This window comes from Protomyctophum parallelum (assembly GCF_964188405.1).
Source record: "Protomyctophum parallelum genome assembly, chromosome: 3".
In the NCBI taxonomy this organism is placed as follows: Eukaryota; Metazoa; Chordata; class Actinopteri; order Myctophiformes; family Myctophidae; genus Protomyctophum; species Protomyctophum parallelum.
The window spans coordinates 16,425,746-16,446,624 of NC_139698.1; the positions used below are offsets into that span (position 1 = coordinate 16,425,746).

General features: G+C 46.5%; 1 protein-coding gene across 1 annotated transcript; it reads left to right on the plus strand.

The window, feature by feature from the left end:
* Positions 1-1,896: 1,896 nt before the first annotated feature.
* chrnb2 (cholinergic receptor, nicotinic, beta 2) lies at positions 1,897-18,740 on the plus strand (the record flags this gene model as incomplete). The annotated part of the gene is made up of 7 exons (XM_083760683.1): positions 1,897-2,037; positions 5,935-5,979; positions 10,490-10,599; positions 13,924-14,157; positions 14,788-14,950; positions 16,305-17,129; positions 18,591-18,740. The coding sequence occupies exons 1-7, from the start codon at positions 2,008-2,010 to the stop codon at positions 18,738-18,740; spliced, it is 1,557 nt and encodes a 518-aa protein (XP_083616809.1). The 5' UTR covers positions 1,897-2,007.
* Positions 18,741-20,879: the final 2,139 nt, after the last annotated feature.

Consider the following 20,879-nt stretch of genomic DNA (forward strand, 5'->3'; position numbering starts at 1 on the left):
GAACTACGCAGGGACTGGAGGCTGATCATTTGATCGAGTCCAATGAATCGTATAACAAACAGCAAACCCTTGGTACGTACTGTATACAGTAGAAACAACTATAATAGGGCAGACAGGAAACACTAAGGAACATATTCTTTACTTTGCGTTGTGAACTTTTCAAATAAACCAAACTAAACACACACAACGGCCTTTCTCACCATGCACGCAGGTATTCAAATGCAATTAATTCTTGGAGAGAAAAAAATGAAATAAAACAAAAAACTGATTTGCACAGTTGTTCTGTCTATCGTAGAGTGGAAACTAGCTTTGGCTATTTGGTGATGTCATCCACGTTGTTTAAAAAATGCTGCCATGGTTTGGTTTTATTGATGCCAATTCACATTTACTATTCCAGTGGTTCCCAAAGTGGGGTCCGGGGACCCCCAGGGGTTCTTGAGGGAGTTCCAGGGGGTCTCCAGCTAAATGATAGTTAGGAACCATCCATCCCATCCATACATCTCCAACCACTTATCCGTATTCGGGTCGCGAGGCAACAGCTCCACCAGACTCCAGACTTCCCTCTCCAGAGCAACATTAGTGACTTCCTCTTGGGGGATCCCGAGACGTTCCAAGTGAGTCATGTGTTTAGTCCAACTGCGCCTTGGTCTGCCCCGGGGTCTCCTCAAGAGGCATCCTAACCAGATGCCCCGAACCACCTAAGCTGGCTCCTTTCCAGGCGAAGGAGCCGCGGCTCTACTCCAAGTCTCTCCCATGTGACTGAACTTCTCACCCTATCTCTAAATAACCTCGCCTCACCAGGCTTCCCACCACCTCGGAGAAAAGCCTGGTCTCTGTTTCAAAAGTCTGTATGATCCGATAGCGGGAGCGGATGATATCGTTACGTCATGTTGTAGTATTGTTTTGTAGTCGACGGACAGGAACAACAGGCGGCAGCAACTCCTTTTCCCTCTCAATAAAAGCTCTCGTAGCCTGTAGCTTTTATTGAGAGGGAAAAGGAAGTTGCCACCTGTTGTTCCTGTCTGTCGACTACAAAACAATACTACAACATGACGTAACGATATCATCCGCCCCCGCCCGGATCATATACCGAAATGAAATGGTGCCCAGGCTAATCTCTATGAAGGGAGATGCCAGCCACCCGTCGGAGACATTTGTACACTCTCAGAGTTAAATTAACTTTGATTTTACAATATAAATTGGGTCCCAGTCAGAGATAGAAATCCCATTAAGTTGAGGTCTGAATGTCCGTAGCCTAACGCATGTCATACTGGGGGTCCTTGAAATGAAAATGGTTGAAATTCACTGCTCTTATGGGGCTCCTTGGCATATATTTTCTAATGGGGGGTCCACGGGCAAATGAGTGTTCATTTGGGGGTCCTTGACATGACAAAGTTTGGGAACCACTGTTCAGGTGTCTTGTGGACATCCATTTTACAGGTTGTTTCGAGGAAGCAATCTGATTGGTTGAAACAGCCTTATAGCCGTGGTTCAAACGAGCACCACTCCACCTATATTCAAAACAAAGAATTCAGCTGCTCTGTTTTCCCAGAGCGCAGCAAACTCGGTGGCTATGGTTAGCTAGTTTATTGGGACATTTGTGGTCGTAGTGACTACATCTGTCATTAAACAAATATGTTTTTTTCAGCGATTTTCTTAGTTTTAAGGGTAACTGTTGTATAATTGCAATATTATATATTCAGTGATGCTTGCGGATAATTTCCACTGTCGTGGCAATAATCACATTAAACCACACCCTCTTGTGTAATATTGCTTAATTCGCTCATGCAGGGGTTCCTGGCCCAGCATATTTTACACAAAAAAAAAAGGAAAAAAAAGAAAGGTATGAAAATGTCAAGGCGGTCTAAAACCAATAACGTTTCACCTCCAGGCAGCCTCGGCGCCGACACGGAGGAGCGATTGGTGGAACACCTCCTTAACCCCGCCCACTACAACAAACTGATCCGCCCCGCCACCAATGGCAGCGAGCTGGTGACGGTGCAACTGATGGTGTCCTTAGCGCAGCTCATCAGTGTGGTGAGTATAAGGAACTCAAACGTGCGCGCGCACGTGTGTGTGCACGCACGCATGCACGCACGCACGCAGCCACACACACACACTCACACGTTGGGAAATTTTTGGGCAAAAGTATATTGGCAATTTTTTTTTATCACTACAACACGTTTGTGTTACATTACACACACTGATATTTCGAGGATGCTGTCGTTTTTCCTGTTAGAGTAACATCACACAAACATTCAAGGTCAAAGTTCAAGAGCAGAATGTAGAGCGCCGAAGTCCTGACGTCACTCGCTCATCCCCTGGTTCTGCCCCGTTCACGGAAGTCATTTCTCTATGGAGAGTAACACGGGGTCATCTTAAAATTAGGCCTGTCAAAGTTATCGCGCTATTAACTAGTTAACTTACAATCCTCTTAACGGCACTATTATTTTTGACGCGCGATTAACGCGCAGTGATCAATCAATCAATCAATCAATCAATCAGACTTTATTGTCACAACACGTTACAAGTAACATGGGTGAAATTTGGTTGTGCAGGCACTCATTGCAATTACGGGGATAGAGACGACAATCAGAGTTACACCAGCTGCAGCCATATTTCGGCGCTGCTATATACTTCTCATAGCATCATCATAGAAAAAGAAGAAGAATGGGGGTGGGGGGGGGGAGCATAGAATGGGTGAGGGGTATTGACAGAGAGGGAGGGGGGGGGTGGAGACATCAAATCACATACAGTTGCATTGTGCAGGCACGGAACTTGGGAGCGGGGGTGGGGGGTTGGATTTTTGGATCTGCAAAAAAATAAAATAATAATAATTTATTTTGTGCATCGTACTGTTTGTTTTGAATTGGATGCAAATGCAACGCACCAGGGTCATCCTTTTGTGTTAATGGCTGCTTAAACAAAAAATGGGGATGAAAAAGTGTCAAGTTGAACACCCTACGTTGTGTGTTAGTATTATTTAGTAAGCATTAATTTGCCTGAGTTTATGATTTCAGCATTTCTTTTACTTGAAGAATTTATTTGACTTAAATATTCTGGACAGTATTTATCATTGTTCCAATAATAATAAAAACATGCATTTGCATAAAGCAAGCATTTGTCTACTCCCATGTTGATTGAAGTATTGAGTATTAAAAACTTGAAAAAGATTTTAAACAAGTAGATTTAGAAAATTAGAACGTATACAAAATATGCGATTAATTTGCGATTAATCACAGTTAACTATGGACAATCATGCGATTAATCGGATTAAATATTTTAATCTTTTGACAGCCCTACTTAAAATCGTTTCATATAAGCGTTCAAAAATGAACAAGCTGTCTCTGCGTTATTGTCAGGGAGGTGTCTCTGTATCGTTTGCGACAGCCAGTCACTCATATATGATACAGTCTGTTTCTAGCGAAAATGTAACTAATTCAGTAGCAGCAACAATAGCGTTTTCTCTCAGTCTATAATATGGGAATTACAATGCAATTAAAAAGTACATGAACTCGTGGATTTGCGCCCTCTACCAATATTGACGTCAGACTTCGGTTCTCTATAGCTCCTCTGAATAGGCATGTTAGTAGTTAATCGTTAATTGATTACTTGATCGTTAAGTTCAATTACACTTAAGAGTTAATACTGCGGTTCTGTCATTGCTCAGTCCAAGACTGAGCTTCTCTTCTTCCCAGCTAAGTCCTGCCCTATATGCGGGAGCTAACTATTTCCGTAGACAACGCCCTGGTGACGTCTGTCCCAACAGCCAGGAATCTTGGTGTTGTCCTGGACAGTCAGCTCTCGTTCAAAGCTCACATCACAGCTGTCACTCGATCATGTAGGTTCACACTCTATAACATACGACGAATTAGACCGTTCCTCACCCAGGAATCAGCCCAGCTCCTAATCCAGACAACAGTCTTGTCAAAACTCGACTATTGTAACTCCCTCCTTACTGGCCTACCAGCATGTGCACTTAAGCCTCTCCAGCTGATCCAAAATGCAGCAGCTCGCTTGGTCTTCAACCAGCCAAAATTCTCACGTCTCCCCCCTGCTCCGCTCCCTCCACTGGCTCCCGGTCGCTGCCCGCACAGAATACAAAACTCTGATGCTGGCATTCAAAGCAACCAAAGGTATGGCTCCCCCATATCTTGCAAGTATGATTGAACCCTACAAACCCTCCCGCGCACTCAGATCAGCCAACGCAGGGAAACTGGAAGTACCCTCACTAAAAACGCCGGGACAACGCTCCACACGTCCCAAACTCTTCTCCCTTCTGGCTCCAAAACTGTGGAATGCACTTCCCATTGCAGTCAGAACTGCAGCATCACTCCCAATCTTCCGCCGTAGCCTGAAAACCCACCTTTACAGACTCCATCATGGCCCATAGCACTTACCCTAACCCCTTAGATAGCATTTCTGTTGGCTTAGATAGCATTTGACACAGACTTATAGCATGTTATGTAGACAGCACTATAATTGTATTGTATATAGTCATAGCACGCCATAGTACATATGTATAGCATAGTAGTAAATATGTATAGTTTATATGTATAGTGTATGTATAGTTTCATAATATAGATATTCCACTGTTACTTTCTTAGCTTACGCATGTTTCATGATAAATGCTTTTATGTGATGTATTCCCATGCTTTTGTTCTTGCTTAAATGTAAGTCGCTCTGGATTAAGAGCGTCTGCTAAATGCCTAAATTGTAAATTGTAATTGTAAATTGTCATTGGGCGATTTTCAGTGAATGTAATGCTGTCGCGCGCGTGCACGTGGCCGAGGAACGAACATGTGGGCCGGTTAAAAAAAACCTTGGTAGCCACAGAAACGTCTCTGCTTTGGTGTTATGACAGACAAGACAGTGTGCACTTTTACATTTCCCTCATACAAAGATGCACTGGCCCTGTATCACAAATGGTCAAATGAATATTTGATTAAGGAATCTAATATGCCTTTTTGAATTATTTCTGTATACCAGCAAAATGTAAATTTTTATGTTCTCAGATCAATAAATAAAACGCCGCTTATCAACCTGTTAATCGAGCGATAAGGTTATCAATTAATGAATGAATTGATAATTGACATCGCTACCTCTGACCTGGTGGAGAGATGCTGACTGGATGGGAATTACCGGCCTGACGTCGAAAAAAGAAAAGAATCATCTAAATTCTGACAGTTTTCTGAAATAGCTACAGTACGTTTCTGTATCAATATTTCATGTCAACGACCCCAAAAATTGTAATTTGCCGCCGACCCCATCTGAAAATATGTTGTTCCAGGAACCCCCCCAGAAGCAAGGATTTGAGTTAAAAACGTTCGCTCTGAAATAATCTATGTTCAAAGATTCGCGCCGCATTTTCACGATTTTTTCAAAAATAGCAAACCTACAAGCTAGCAGACCTACAAGCTCGTAGTGTGGCACTCGATGCCGCGCTACGATCTTGTAGATCTGCTATTTTTCAATAGCATAACATAATGCTTAAAACACCAAAAGGGGTTCCCGCCCAGAATTTGGGTTAACTCTGCCAACTATCAGCAATCACGACATAGGAGTGTTAGTGTAGGCTCGAGGTTCGTTTGCTTTTGCCTGAAGGCTGGCGTGCTTTGATGACGCAGTGTTGTGATGCGCCAGTGTTGGCTGTGATCAGTTGTTGTGGAGAATAATAATAAACGGAGCGACCGGTGGCGTTCCAATGATAAACTCCTTGTCATCTATCCTTATAAAGAGAGTCTAAAGCCTGCATATTCTTCTAGCTGCGGCCGGCGCTACATTAGGACATTTTCATAAAAAAAATACATACAAAATACATACAAAAGCATCGATAAATCATGTACAGCGGGAGGTTGGAGGTTGTATTAAAGTTTAGTAGTGCATAAAATCACTATCCTAAAATGTGTGTGCGTGTGTGTTCCCGCCCTGCAGCATGAGAGAGAGCAGGTGATGACGACCAATGTTTGGCTGACTCAGGTGAGATTCACCCCACATGACCCACTATACTGAGAGAGAGAGAGAGAGAGAGAGAGAGAGAGAGAGAGAGAGAGAGAGAGAGAGAGAGAGAGAGAGAGAGAGAGAGAGAGAGAGAGAGAGAGACAGAGATATTCAGTCATATTGAAAGTGAGAAGTCAAGGACCCCCAAATTGACACTTATTACTAGGCCGCAGACCATTTGAAAACATATGCCAGGGACCTTCAACCGTCCATTTGGTTGAGTACACTCTCAGAGTTAAAGACCTGTAAGGGTCCATTTGGTTCCATGTGTTACACTCTCAGATGTACACACCTGTAAGGGTCCATTTGGTTCCATGTGTTACACTCTCAGATGTACACACCTGTAAGGGTCCATTTGGTTCCATGTGTGACACTCTCTGTCAGGGTGTGGTCACGGAGGTAGGACTCAAATGCAGAACGACCAGGCCAGGCAGAGAAGTGAATGTTCAAGAGGTTTATTTCTCAAAAAACCCACGTGGAAACATCACAAGGAACAATATACATGGAACAACTGACCACAACATATACGACGACGAACTGACAAGGAGCTGAAAACACTGGGGCATATATATAGACAAGACTAACTACACACAGGTGAATTGAAGCACACAATCAACAATGGGATAGGCTAACAGACAACAGAACACAGGTGGTTAGGGTTACACTAATACAGGGGGGTGAGACAAGGCAGGAGACAGAAAACAAGGTAGACAGGAAATCACAGAACACTATTACAAAATAAGGTACAGAACACAAATATAAGTAATAAGACCCAAAACACAGACAAAGTCCAAGGGCAGAGGAGCGTACCGTGACAGTACCTCCCCCTCAACGGACAGCTTCCAGATGTCCCAAAACTCAGACAAGGAACACTGAGCCGGGTGGGTGGAGGGGGTCTGGAGGAGGGGACAGAGGAAAAGGGGTCTGGGGACAAGGACCCGAGATGGATGGCCAGGTTGAAGTGGAGTTGGTCTGGAGGACGGCCAGGCAGTTGGAACCACCCAGGAGGACGAAGAAGTTGGCCTGGCCACTTGGGAAAAGGGTCAGGAGGACGACCAGAGGGGCGGAGCCACCCAGGCAAACTGTAATGTCGGCATGGCCGCTTAGGAGGGTCCGGAGGTCGACCAGATGGGCGGAGCCACACAGGAAAACGTCGGCCCAGCTGCTTGGGAGGAGAGTCTGGAGGACGACCAGACAGGTGGTCCCACTTAGGAGTTCTGGGCCACACAGGCCCTGGGGCGCAGAGTTGTGGCAGCAGAGCCTCAGTGGAAGCAGACTGCAGTGGCAGGACCTGAGAGGAGGCGAGCGATGGGACTTCGGAGGAGGCGACCTGCAGCGGCGGGGCCTTGGAGGCGAGCTGCAGCGGCGGGGCCTCGGAGGCGAGCTGCAGGGGCGGGGCCTCGGAGGCGAGCTGCAGGGACGGGGCCTTGGAGGCGAGCTGCAGCGGCGGGACCTCGGAGGCGAGCTGCAGGGGCGGGGCCTCGGAGGCGAGCTGCAGCGGCGGGGCCTCGGAGGCGAGCTGCAGCGGCAGGGCCTCAGGCAGAGGAGACAGAGCCGCAGACGGGAGAGCTGGGGCTGCAGACGGAACTGCAGGTCGAGGGGCTGGGGCTGCAGGCGGGGCTGCAGGTCTAGGAGCTGGGGCTGCAGACGGGGCTGCAGGTCTAGGAGCTGGGGCTGCAGACGGGGCTGCAGGTCTAGGAGCTGGGGCTGCAGACGGGGCTGCAGGTCTAGGAGCTGGGGCTGCAGACGGGGCTGCAGGTCTAGGAGCTGGGGCTGCAGACGGGGCTGCAGGTCGAGGAGCCGGGGCTGCAGGTCGAGGAGCTGGGGCTGCAGACGGGGTGCTTTGGAGGCCACTGGGAGGATGTTGAGAGCCATGGCGACCACGCCTTCTCCTGGCAGGCCCACGGTTCCCCACACAAAGGGCCAAGCGTGACCCCTCATATGGGTCCTGGATGGTAGTCGGCTCAGGATAGACAGGTATTTTTACCTTGCTACAAAAGTAGGCCAGCAGGCTCATAGGCTGGTTTTCCAATGGTGCAGGAGTGGGGCTGGTAGATGCAGACACAGGCTGGAGGCCCACAAACCCGAGTCTGATTGACTGGGGCATGGGCTGGTCACAAGCAGGCTGGGAAGCGGGAGAACCAGAACCGGACAGCTGAAAACTATTCAGCCTCTGCCGGACCACATCAATGTGAGGAACGAAGTGGCTCACCCATGGCCTCTCACCAAACCATTTCTGCTGGTCTGAAATCCTCCCCAGCAGCTCAACATGCTGGCTGGGAGGTGAAGCGATGAGGCCATTCACTGCAGACTCGAACTCCTGTACCTTCTTCCGAAAAAGCTGCCGTTCTGCTGAGTCCATAATTGGTCAGTTCGTACTGTCAGGGTGTGGTCACGGAGGTAGGACTCAAATGCAGAACGACCAGGCCAGGCAGAGAAGTGAATGTTCAAGAGGTTTATTTCTCAAAAAAAACCCACGTGGAAACATCACAAGGAACAATATACATGGAACAACTGACCACAACATATACGACGACGAACTGACAAGGAGCTGAAAACACTGGGGCATATATATAGACAAGACTAACTACACACAGGTGAATTGAAGCACACAATCAACAATGGGATAGGCTAACAGACAACAGAACACAGGTGGTTAGGGTTACACTAATACAGGGGGGTGAGACAAGGCAGGAGACAGAAAACAAGGTAGACAGGAAATCACAGAACACTATTACAAAATAAGGTACAGAACACAAATATAAGTAATAAGACCCAAAACACAGACAAAGTCCAAGGGCAGAGGAGCGTACCGTGACACTCTCAGATGTACACACCTGTAAGGGCCCATTTGGAACCCCCTGTAGGAACCATATAAAGGGAACCGTTTAGGACTGGGACCGTTAAAGTGGGAATGATTAAGGAACCGGAATCGTTAGAATCCTAAAGGAAAAGTGTGAAAGATTATGTTTATTATTATTGTTGTTATTGTTATCATTATTATTATTATTATTATTATTATTATTATTATTATTATTATTAGTATTGTTGTTATTGTTATTGTTATTATTATTGTTGTTATTGTTATTAATATTATTATTATTATTATTATTATTATTATTATTATTATTATTATTATCAGATAAACAACAGCAGCTTTAAATAGTGCATTGTACTGGTGAAAAGCTACAGCATAGTGCTGTGTTTTCATTTGGAGAACATGGGGAAACAGCACCACCTGCTGTTATCAGGAAGAAATGCTGACTCCAAATAATCCATTCGACAGTAATGAATCTCCCTGCTGTATAAGTTATAGAGCGTTGCAGTCCCGCCCCCTTTCATGACGACGAGCGGCCGGGGAAGATAATTCCCCGTTAATTTTCCTCATATAGACTTTTCAAAAAGTATTTATTTAGAGACGTTTAAACACAATGATTTGGGCTGACCAAATAATTAGTAAAAAGAAAAACAAAACATAAAGTGTTGTACCCTGCCTTTTTTTCCCTTTCTTCTAATTATTCGATCGGACCAAAACATTTTTTTGTTTATTGTCATGATTCGTCACGAGCCGAGTTGGCTTTGTCCGTGGCGTAAACGTCTTTAAATAAATACTTTCTGAAACGTCTTTGGGGGAAAAAATACGGGGAATTCTCTTTTCCGGCCCGCTGGTCGGGGCCCGGGACTGCGACGCTCTATATAAGGCAGGGGTGGGCAACTTTGACGGTGGAGAGGGCCCACTATGTTTTCAAACTCACTCATATACAATATATACAATATATATATATATATATATATATATATACTGTCGGGAAGATAACCTCTTACTGTATCTCTGTATTAGCTTTTTTGTAAATACCCTACTTTGTCATTCGATATTACCATGTCACACGAAAGTAGCAAAACATGGCAGATCTACAAGCTCAAAACATGTCGCACTGCAACGCATTTTGAGCTTGTAGATCTGTTATTTTTTTTGCTATTGTTGAATTGGAATCCTAAATTATTGTTTTGCTATTTTTGAATTGGAATCCTGAAAAGTAAATGTATAATCACATCTCAAATGCATTTACTTATTATACTTATGTTAACTGTATAAACTCAAATAAAAATACATTGGACCAAAAAAAAAAAATACATTTGAATACTATAGGCATTAAGCTACTAATCAATAATATCTAAGCTGAAATAAATAATATATCAATACTGTGATATTAACCTGCAGGCCGTATTAAAGTGAAGTGCAACCGAGCGCTCAATGTTAATTAAAGCCCAGCTGCACAGGGTTTCCTCGTCATGGATCCACGGGTCCGCCTGCAGTTCACGCTCCAAGTTGCCCGTGCATGTTCCTCCGTTTCCCCACCTGCCATGGATTGATTGGTGGTGATAACTCTGTGTGTTGTGATTGGTCCCCGGTACGTGCAGGGTGATAACCGTGTGTGTGTGTGTGTGTGTGTGTGTTTTGATTGGTCCCCTGGTACTGCACATGCAGGAGTGGCAGGACTACCGGCTGACGTGGGTGCCCGAGGAGTTTGATGGGATGATGAAGGTCAGGCTGCCGTCCAAACACATCTGGCTCCCCGATGTGGTCCTCTACAACAAGTCAGTCCCTATACCCTAACCCCTATACGCTAACCCCTATACCCTAACCCCTATACGCTAACCCCTATACCCTAACCCCTATGTGGTCCTCTACAACAAGTCAGTCCCTATACCCTATACCCTAACCCCTATACCTTAAACCCTATGTGGTCCTCTACAACAAGTCAGTTCCTATACCCTAAACCCTATACCTTAACCCCTATGTGGTCCTCTACTACAAGTCAGTCCCTATACCCTAACCCCTATACCTTAAACCCTATGTGGTCCTCTACAACAAGTCAGTTCCTATACCCTAAACCCTATACCTTAACCCCTATGTGGTCCTCTACAACAAGTCAGTTCCTATACCCTAAACCCTATACCCTAACCCCTATACCCTAACCCATATGTGGTCCTCTACAACAAGTCAGTCCCTATACCCTAAACCCTATACCCTAACCCCTATACCCTAAACCCTATGTGGTCCTCTACAACAAGTCAGTCCCTAAACCCTATACCCTAACCCAGTGATAGTCAAACTCCGGCCCGCGGGCCACTTCCGGCCCGAGGAGCAATTTTGACTGGCCCGCCAATCAAATTTCCTCAATTTCATGTATCCAACAAGCTTTAAACTGAGCAGATTGGACCTTGCGTTCCTGAGATAATGACCAAAATGGTGGCGATCCGTTTGGAGCCACCGTCATTTTAAGACTCAAGAGCAAACTATAGAACCTGTCACTCAAACTTCACACGCACGCCCATTGGCGCACGCCTCCGTTGCGTTGACAGAACAAGCGCAACACACTTTGTGCACCACACACCAGTACTGTCTGTGTGTGTTGCTACTGCGCAAAACGTCAAAATCCGGACAGGTTGGCTTCTCGTTTATATTTAATCATAGACAAAGACGCAGTTTCTGCATGAGGTGAAGAAAAACAAATCTGTAGCATTCTAGAAACAAGCACATGATGACAGGCATCAGGCAGGCAGGTACAGATGGACAAACTATAGGCAGTGCCAGTGGCTACGGATCCAAATAGGAAAAGATGAACAATAATAATAATAATAATAATAATAATAATAATAATAATAATAATAATGTATATGTGAACTTTTCACTAGTTTGATCTAATTCCATCCTTTAGGGTTCTTGAGCTAAACATTTTGGGAGCCAAAGCTGTCATGCTGTAGTGTAGACAATGACGGATGAGGTCATAGTCTGTCTGAGAGCCACTTTCCCTGAGAGCCCAATGTCGCAGACAGACGGACGGACGGACAGCGTGACTCGTCCTCTCATCACTCACGGCGCGCAGGGTCGGAGACTCTTGGACTGGACGGGCGCCAGGCTGTTAAAAGCACAAAGACCTGGAGCTTGTCCAACACAGAGAGCCCTAGCTTTTCACAGGCAGCAGACATTTTGACGGCTACACACAGCTGGAGGCAATAACATTAATTGCGAGCTTGTCTCAGCGAGACGTTGCTGACACGGCCCCGCGCGTGTTCCTGTCGCTGGCACTCTAACACCTTATAGACCAGTGGGGTTTTCAACCCTCTTCATATCGAATTCACGGACCACCATTTGTGACCGTTTCTGTCCGAGGCTATTAACCCATTTAGGCCTGAGCAAAGATTTGAGTCAAAAACGTTCGCTCTGAAAGAATATATAATTCAAAGATTTGCTCCACATTTTCATGATTAAAAAAAAAATAGCAGACCTACAAGCTCGTAGCGCGTCACTCGGTGCCGTGCTATGAGCTTGTAGATCTGCGATTTTTCAATAGCTAAATAGCTAAATTATAACATAATGTTTAAAACACCAAAAGAGGTTCCCGCCCAACATGGGAATCATAGCTTCAAATTGACATGTTCAGTTTGACCCACCCGTTTTGGAGATATGGCTTATAGAGTAATGTCTAGCAGAGAAACAGCGAGTTGAGAAAACAGGCTTGAAAGGTTCACTTCTGTGGTCTCTATAACATTACACCTATACCATGTTTAAGCATTTAAGCAATATTTTTGTTAAGATAAGGTGTCCACAATTCCATGCTGTATTGATGTGGTAGGCCAGGGGTATTGTGTAGAATTTGTAAATGAACTGATGCAGATTTTTACCAATAATTTAATAACTTACGAGTCCATTTGGTTTCCTTTTACGCTCTCAAGAGTTAAAGACATATTTAAGGGTCCATTTGGTTATACCAGCTCTCCATCATTTAGCTGGGGGCCACCTGGAACCCCCTCAAGGACCACTGGTGGTCCCCGGACCACTGCTTGAGAACCACTGCTGTAGACGTATCCACATTGGGGAGCCCTGGGCGTAGCCATAGCTGAGGTGTCACACTAAGAATCCACGTTGGGGTGCAGACCTATTTGCCTTGGGATGTGTTCTGAGGGCAGCATTCAATTTCATTGGCCCTCCGTGCCCTGGGCACAGCCATAGCTGAGGTGTCACATGGAGCACAGCTTGACACCTCAGTATCGATTGCCTACATCTGGCCTATGGATTCGTATATACATACATTACAACAACAGACCTCATCAAAGCCTGTACACTCAAGACAGCTGACGCCCTTAGATCTCCATATATGGAGCTGACCTAGCTGTTCTAACATTCCATTCCATCCAGTCTGCTGTCACCCAGGTGTATGTTGATCTGACCCCCCATGCCAAAGCGCCAGCGCTCGCCCAGCAGTCTGCTGTCACCCAGGTGTATATATATATGTTAATCTGACCCGCCCATGCCAAAGCGCCAGCGCTCGCCCAGCAGTCTGATGTCACCCAGGCAAATGCGTGCACGGGTTAGGGTTAGGGTTCTCTTCTCACCCTCAGCGCGTCTTACTGGTATACGTACTGTGTTGTTGCTGTTGGGCAGAGAAGAGAAATCTACTCCATCTTTAAACTTTTTTTGCTTTGGTTTTTCAAACCAAAGCGTCGAAAGTAGCAGATCCACAAGCGATATGTATCGCCGCAATATAATCATATCGTCCTCCCATTATCGTGATATTGATTAGTTAGTAGTAGGCTACCCATTGTTGTGGACAGACAAGTTGTGGACAAGTTGCAAAGTTGCAGTCAGTGTCTTACTGTTTGGAGGAGGCAGGATCCATGTACTTATTGGGTCAGTTTGTGACGGAAAAAATCTTGTACGATTTTGGAATAAATACATAAGATGTTTGCCTTTTATGGTTATTCGTTTCCTTTTCAGTTACAGATACCGAGACGATGTAGCAACACTATAATACCCTCATATCTCTCCCTCCCCTGTCTGTCTCTCTCTCTCTCTCTCTCTCTCTCTCTCTCTCTCCCCTCTCCCCTGTCTCTCTCTCTCTCTCTCTCTCCCCCCAGCGCTGATGGCATGTACGAGGTGTCCTTCTACTCCAACGCCGTGGTGTCGTACGACGGCAGCATCTTCTGGCTCCCGCCGGCCATCTACAAGTCGGCGTGCAAGATCGAGGTGAAGCACTTCCCCTTCGACCAGCAGAACTGCACGCTGCGCTTCCGCTCCTGGACCTACGACCGCACCGAGATCGACCTGGTGCTGCGCGCCGACATGGCCTCCATGGACGACTTCACGCCCAGGTTAGTAACGCACGCCATTCAGACCTGGACCGCATCTGTGTCACTTTAACTTTTAAAGCTGCGTATAAGCAATAATTTATATGTCAACATTTTAATGACTTTTTTTTTTTGGGTAGAACGCTCTCTGTGACACATCTAGGGGCCGAAATCTGCATTCAAAGAAGTTCCTATAGAAGCTTTGTCATTGGTCGGAAAAAAACCCGGTCGCAATGACTAACCAATCAGGAAGTAGACAGGCAAAATCGACCAATCACAAAGCTTCTAGTTTTTTGGGGGCGTTTTACCCATTGCTGGCTGTCTGACTACCAAAAAACAAAAATACATTTTTTTACATACTGTACAGTATTATTGCTTATAGCAGCTTTAACTAGGCCTACTTTAACCCATTTTGGACGGGAACCCCTTTTGGTGTTTTAAGCATTGTGTTATACTTGAGCTATTGAAAAATAACAGATCGTGCCGCGCTACGAGCTTTCTGCCTTCTCCAGACATCTCTGTGTCCACGATAAAACTTTGGCATTGGAATAGAATAGTGTGCAGCGGCGGCTATACATTTTTATAAGAGTTACACATAGGATGCCTTTATAACTTGAACCATGTGACACCCCCTCCTTCTCGCTCTCCCGCCAGCGGCGAGTGGGACATCATCGCGCTGCCGGGCCGGCGCAACGAGAACCCGGCCGACCCCACCTACGTGGACATCACGTATGACTTCATCATCCGCCGCAAGCCACTGTTCTACACCATCAACCTGATCATCCCCTGTGTGCTCATCACCTCACTGGCCATCCTGGTGAGTAGATAGATCCCTGTGTGCTCATCACCTCACTGGCCATCCTGGTGAGTAGATAGATCCCTGTGTGCTCATCACCTCACTGGCCATCCTGGTGAGTAGATAGATCCCTGTGTGCTCATCACCTCACTGGCCATCCTGGTGAGTAGAACCCGGTGTAAGACACTGAACCCTACACTGCCTCCAATGAGTCGGTCGGTGTGAGCTCGCCACCGTCGGTGTGTGAATGCGGGAAGTGAGGACGCTGGCGTCGACTGTTCGCCGCTTCACCTCCCAATGTATGAATGAATGAATGAACCATTGTAAAGCGCTTTGAGCACTTGGAAAAGCGCTATAAAAATGCAATTCATTATTAAAATTAATAACGGGTAGTCATGGGTCGCACACACCAAGACCAAAACATTTATTTAATTTTCATCAGTGTGGAGAGTGACTGAATGTATTTAGGTTCCTTTTAAAGGAGCGGTGACACAGTGCAGATGCACAAAATCACCGCTAATCACCTCAAATCACACCCGGGTGTGTAATCACAGATTGGGACTGTGCAATAAAGCTGGATTGCCGAAACGTTTGTCCCTGTTCAAATATGAAATAAATATATATATATTTTTTTTATATCTTTTTACTGGGTTTTTTTTCCTCTCCCATGTGGGGTCCTTGTTCATGTCAGCATATATATTTGCACTTTACTTACTTTACAATTTCCAGTATACTTTTACTTCTACATCTCAGAGACGTAAATTTGTCTCCACTACAATTATTTGAAAACTTTAGTTACTAGTTACTTTGTAGATTTTAATTTTGATTAGCAAACATACATTAACCACTTCAACCCTATACATTTTGGCCATTTGAAAATAGCTGATCTACAAGCTCACAATGTGTCGCGTTGCGACGCATTGTGAGCTTGTAGATCTGCTATTTTCAATAGATTTTGTACACATTTTGAACTTGTGAAATGCGACATTCTGCAATATGAGTACTTTTACTTTACTCTCTGTGTAAAAGTGGCCATCCTGGTGAGTTGCTTTGATCCCTTTCACATAAAAACTGTACATCGGTGACTATAACTATAATCTACAGATCTTGAGGCCTACAAAATCGGGATTTTTTCCCTCTTTTTTTATGAACTAGTCAACTATAGTAGGCCCTACCAACAAGGTCGACTAGTGGATTTACCAGTCGACTAGTTTAATAGTCGACTAGTTGCTTAAGCATTATGTTATACGTTAGCTATTGAAAAATATGAATATTAATATTGTAGGTCTGCTATTTTTGAAAAATCGTGAAAATGTGGCACAAGAATGAATATATATTCTTTATATATTCCCTCCCTCCCTCCCCCTTGCTCCAGGTGTTCTACCTTCCCTCCGACTGCGGTGAGAAGATGACGCTGTGCATCTCGGTGCTGCTGGCGCTCACCGTCTTCCTGCTGCTCATCTCCAAGATCGTGCCGCCCACGTCGCTCGACGTGCCGCTGGTGGGCAAGTACCTGATGTTCACCATGGTGCTGGTGACCTTCAGCATCGTCACCAGCGTGTGCGTGCTCAACGTGCACCACCGCTCGCCCACCACGCACACCATGCCGCCGTGGGTCAAGCTGGTGTTCCTCGACAAGCTGCCCACGCTGCTCTTCATGCGCCAGCCGCGCAACAGCAGCGAGCGCCAGCGGCTGCGCCAGCGGCGGAGGCTGCAGGAGCAACGCGACGGCGTGGTGGGGAGGAGCGGCGGCGGCGGGGAGGTGGGGGGGCTGATGGTGGGGCTGGGGCTGGGAGGAGGTGTAGGAGGGAACGGAGGAGGAGGAGGCGTCGCGGGAGGAGGAGGAGGATCGTTGTTCGGGAACAAGGACAGCGGCGAGCCGTGCACCTGCTACGTGAACCGGGCCTCGCTGAAGCAGCTGGGAGCAGAGCTGGGAGGTGACGGAGGAGGCGGGGGCGGAGGTGGGGTGTCCACGGAGGGTCTGAACGGCCTGAGGGAGGGCAGGGAGGGTGGGTCGTCGGCCTCCTCCCGGGGGAAGCAGCAACAGCAGGGAGGTGGTGGTGGTGGAGGAGGAGGAGGAGGGGGCCAGGGAGCGATGACCTCGGCCCTGCTGGGACACACGTGTCCCGGGTTCGAGGAGGCGGTGGACGGCGTGCGCTTCATTGCCAACCACATGAAGAGCGAGGACGACGACCAGAGTGTGAGTGGTGATGTCGGTGGTTGGCCATTTTTGTTTCAATGGTTTATGCCCGACTATAGAGCGGTGGCAGTCCCGCCCCCCTTCCATGACGGACGACGAGCGGCCCGGAAAACAATTTCCCATACATTTTTGGAGTGCCACGATTTTTGTATTTTTCCAGTTTTTCATGTGTCTATGAGGTGACAGTACATCATTAGACACCCTGGAGTCTTTTTTATGTGCAATGGTGTATTAACTTTGTATTAAGGGTTTCTTCCTGGAGGGTGAACCCTTGGCCAATGAAATAAACAGTAATTTAGTGACATCACATTATAAGCCCCTCCCCTAACCCCTCCCCCTATATCATACAACTACAGCTGTGGGTGCGGCTTCAGTTCAGGTGGATCACCACCCACCAGGCAAACCAGGCATACTTAATGAACTGGTGGGCGTGCCCACTTAAAAACAACATTTTAACAAATACTGTATCTGTAAATCTCCTCCTTATATAACAATAAGACCTGATGATCATGTTTTAGGGTGGAAACTCCATCTTTGAGCCTCGGACAAAGCCAACTCGGATCGTGACAACTCATGACAACAAACATTTCTCTGGGGCCGAACAAATAATTAGAAAAAAATGTGTGTGTTGTACCCTGCAGTGCCCTTTTTTTCTTCTTTATAATTATTTGTTTGACCCAAAAAATTGCGTTTGTTGCCATGAGTTGTCACGATCGGAGTTGGCTTTGTCCAAGGCGTAAAGGTCTTTAGATAAATACTTTATGAAACGTCTATGGGGGAAATTATTTGGAAATGGTCTTCCGGGCCGCTCGTCCGGGCTTTATATGTGTATGCGTAACTATTACTGACACACAACACGGCACAACTCTTATGGTCTGCAGTGCAGTTGTTTATTCCGTTTTAGCCCAATTCCCGCCAGCATTAATGAATCCCTCGTGTGGTGTCTTGACCGGTTGTTGTTGTCTCGGTTGTCGGTTGTCTCGGACCGCGAGTATCACAGCGCCTGCTACAGGCCGTTGAAAAACCTTGTCTTCCCCAGAAACGGTGCAATGAATGTCTTTTCTGAGATACAGGGCTTTGAATGCAGCCTATACAATGCAAGTGGATTCGCTCGCATCTTCAAAATGGCCACGGCCACTGTCCCACTTTGACTGTCGCGCTAACGAACGGTAGCTAACGATTCGTTGGGATGAAAACATAGATTAAAAGTATTTAAACGGTTTTGCCGGGTTTTGCGTACTCCGTGTTAGTAATCTTACAAATACATTATTTTTGTGTTTGACTGGCATCGTAAAAAAAAGAAAACTAAATCCCTTTGAATTGATTGGACTATTAACCACTTGGAAATGCATTTTTCAGAAAAACGGACAAAAAAAAGGACGTTTTAGGCCTACTATTTCCGGTATTTTTTTAACGTTTTCCTCTATATAATGACATGCCCCCCCCCCCCCCCCCCAACAGGTAAGCGAGGACTGGAAGTACGTCGCCATGGTGATCGACCGGCTTTTCCTGTGGATCTTCGTGTTCGTGTGCGTGTCGGGCACCGTGGGCATGTTCCTGCAGCCGCTGTTCCAGAACTACACCGTCAAGACCATCTCCCCGCCCGGCTGAGAGGCCCCGCCCCGCCACCTCCCGCCCATCCCTCCCTCCCAACCAATCAGCACAGCGGGACGGCACGAGAGTGGGAGGAGCTTTTAAGGAGGGTTTTTTGTAAAACCGGCAACTATACGTCGTGGGTGAAAACAAAACAAAAAACGGAAAATGGAAAAGTACGACATGGAAGAGAAAGAAAAACTGTGGAAGGTGGAATGGCATGCCACGTCCACGATATGTTCATACATCTTTTTTTTTGACAGGAACATAGCGGATGTATTTTTTTCTCAAGATCATTAAAACAACGTATACGCCATCTTCGCACCACATCGCTTTTTGATCTGTGTCTCATCTGGACGCTTAGTGGACACGCCTCCCCCTTTTTTTCACCCAGTTCTCAATTCTCTAATGTAATTCTGGACGCTAGACTTCCTCTGCCAACCTGGGGAGGGCAGCGGACTGACCTCATGCTTCCTTTTCTATGAACGAGGAGTCCAAGCTGCTTCTTTTCACACCCGACAGTGGGGGAGAGTTTCCCCCGGGCCGGACGTAGCGCCTTGGAAGGAACTCGTTGTTCCGACCAGTTCCTTTTCCCCTCCAACAGGCGCCCCGGCTGGTCAGGGGGAGGTAGTTTAGAGACCACTGAGACCAGGATTACTGCATGTTTTTTTTGTGAGGGTACCTACTCTAGGGGACACGGGGAGAACATGTGCGGGTACCTACCCTAGGGGACACGGAGAGAACATGTGAGGGTACCTATACCCTAGGGGACACGGGGAGAACATGCAAACTCCACACAGAAAGGCCCTTTGGCCAACCCCCGCCTCGGGTATGGGGCAATGATGACGCGGAGAAGAGAACCCGCCCACAGCGTCCCTGGCGGGAATCGAACCCAGGACTTTTTTTTTTTTTACGGAGACAGGTCAGGACTCTCTCTCTCTCTGGGTTTTTATTTTGTCGTGTCCAATCAGCAACACACGCTGTGCCCTCCCAACGCTTACTGTTCCGTGCACACGCCCCCAAAACCACTGAGAAGACATTTTGTTTTTTGTCTTTTGCTGAACTTGCTCTTACTGAAAACTCAACCGTCAGAGAAGGAAGGGCGGTTCTATTCATATGTTTTCTTTCGTCCTTATCTGTTGAAATCAACCGATTTGTTATGGCATATGATATAGCATAATAGAGGCTTACCCACAGCTATTATTATTATTATTAATATTATTATTATTGTGGGGTTGTGTTGCAGAGTGCTATAATAGAATGCAATGTTAACTGTACTCCACAGCCTCTGAGGCACAATGAATCGTATATTGCATACAGAGACGGACTCTGAAAGCAAGAAAATGATGAAATACATAAAAGAAAAACTATAGGCATATTAAAATGAGCTCACGAGAGATACTGTAAGAGAAAGGCATTATTCTATGTAATAGGTTGCCATGAGGGTATCATATTTTGCATGAGCAGAGAACATAAACGGTAGCAGGTCAGTAGTAGCCTCGCGTGGATATTAGTCTCGTCTCTCTCAGTGTTAGATTTCTTCCTGCAACGTCCCGCCCCATATTTGCATACTGGGCCCCATGGTTGGTTATAGCCTGGTTCCAGACAAATCTGGTCGGCTCGCCACCACTTCGGCCTCAATTGGCTGAGGCAGAGGCTGGAAATTGCACAGGTGAAATGAGTTGGCCTCATTAGGTCCACTGGCAGTGGCAGAGCCTGGCCCAGGTGAAAGGAGTTGGCCTCATTAGGCCCACTGGCAGAGCCTGACCAGAGCCTTTTGTGGTGGTTCTGGAGAACCGTGGGTCCGACCGACTCGATACCGGGCACTGCACTCCCTGTGGGGGTGTGGAACGCGTGTGTCGAATGTGAAGTCGGTGTGTCAACCGGTTCCCGCGTTACGTGCATTACAACACACGTATACGCATGCGCGCACATATCTACGCAGAGACATTATATAGTAGATACTTTCTGAAACATCTATGGGAGAAATTAATTTGGCCCAAGACCTTTCACAATTGAGAGGGGCCAGACTAAATCTGCCTGCGGAAATATGCATTGCAAAGGCAGATGAAGGCTGAGCTACGTGAGGCTCTAGGTAAGTAAAGGTAAGCGTAATACAGTTAGCCGTCAGTGGGCAAGCTACAAAGAAAATGTAGC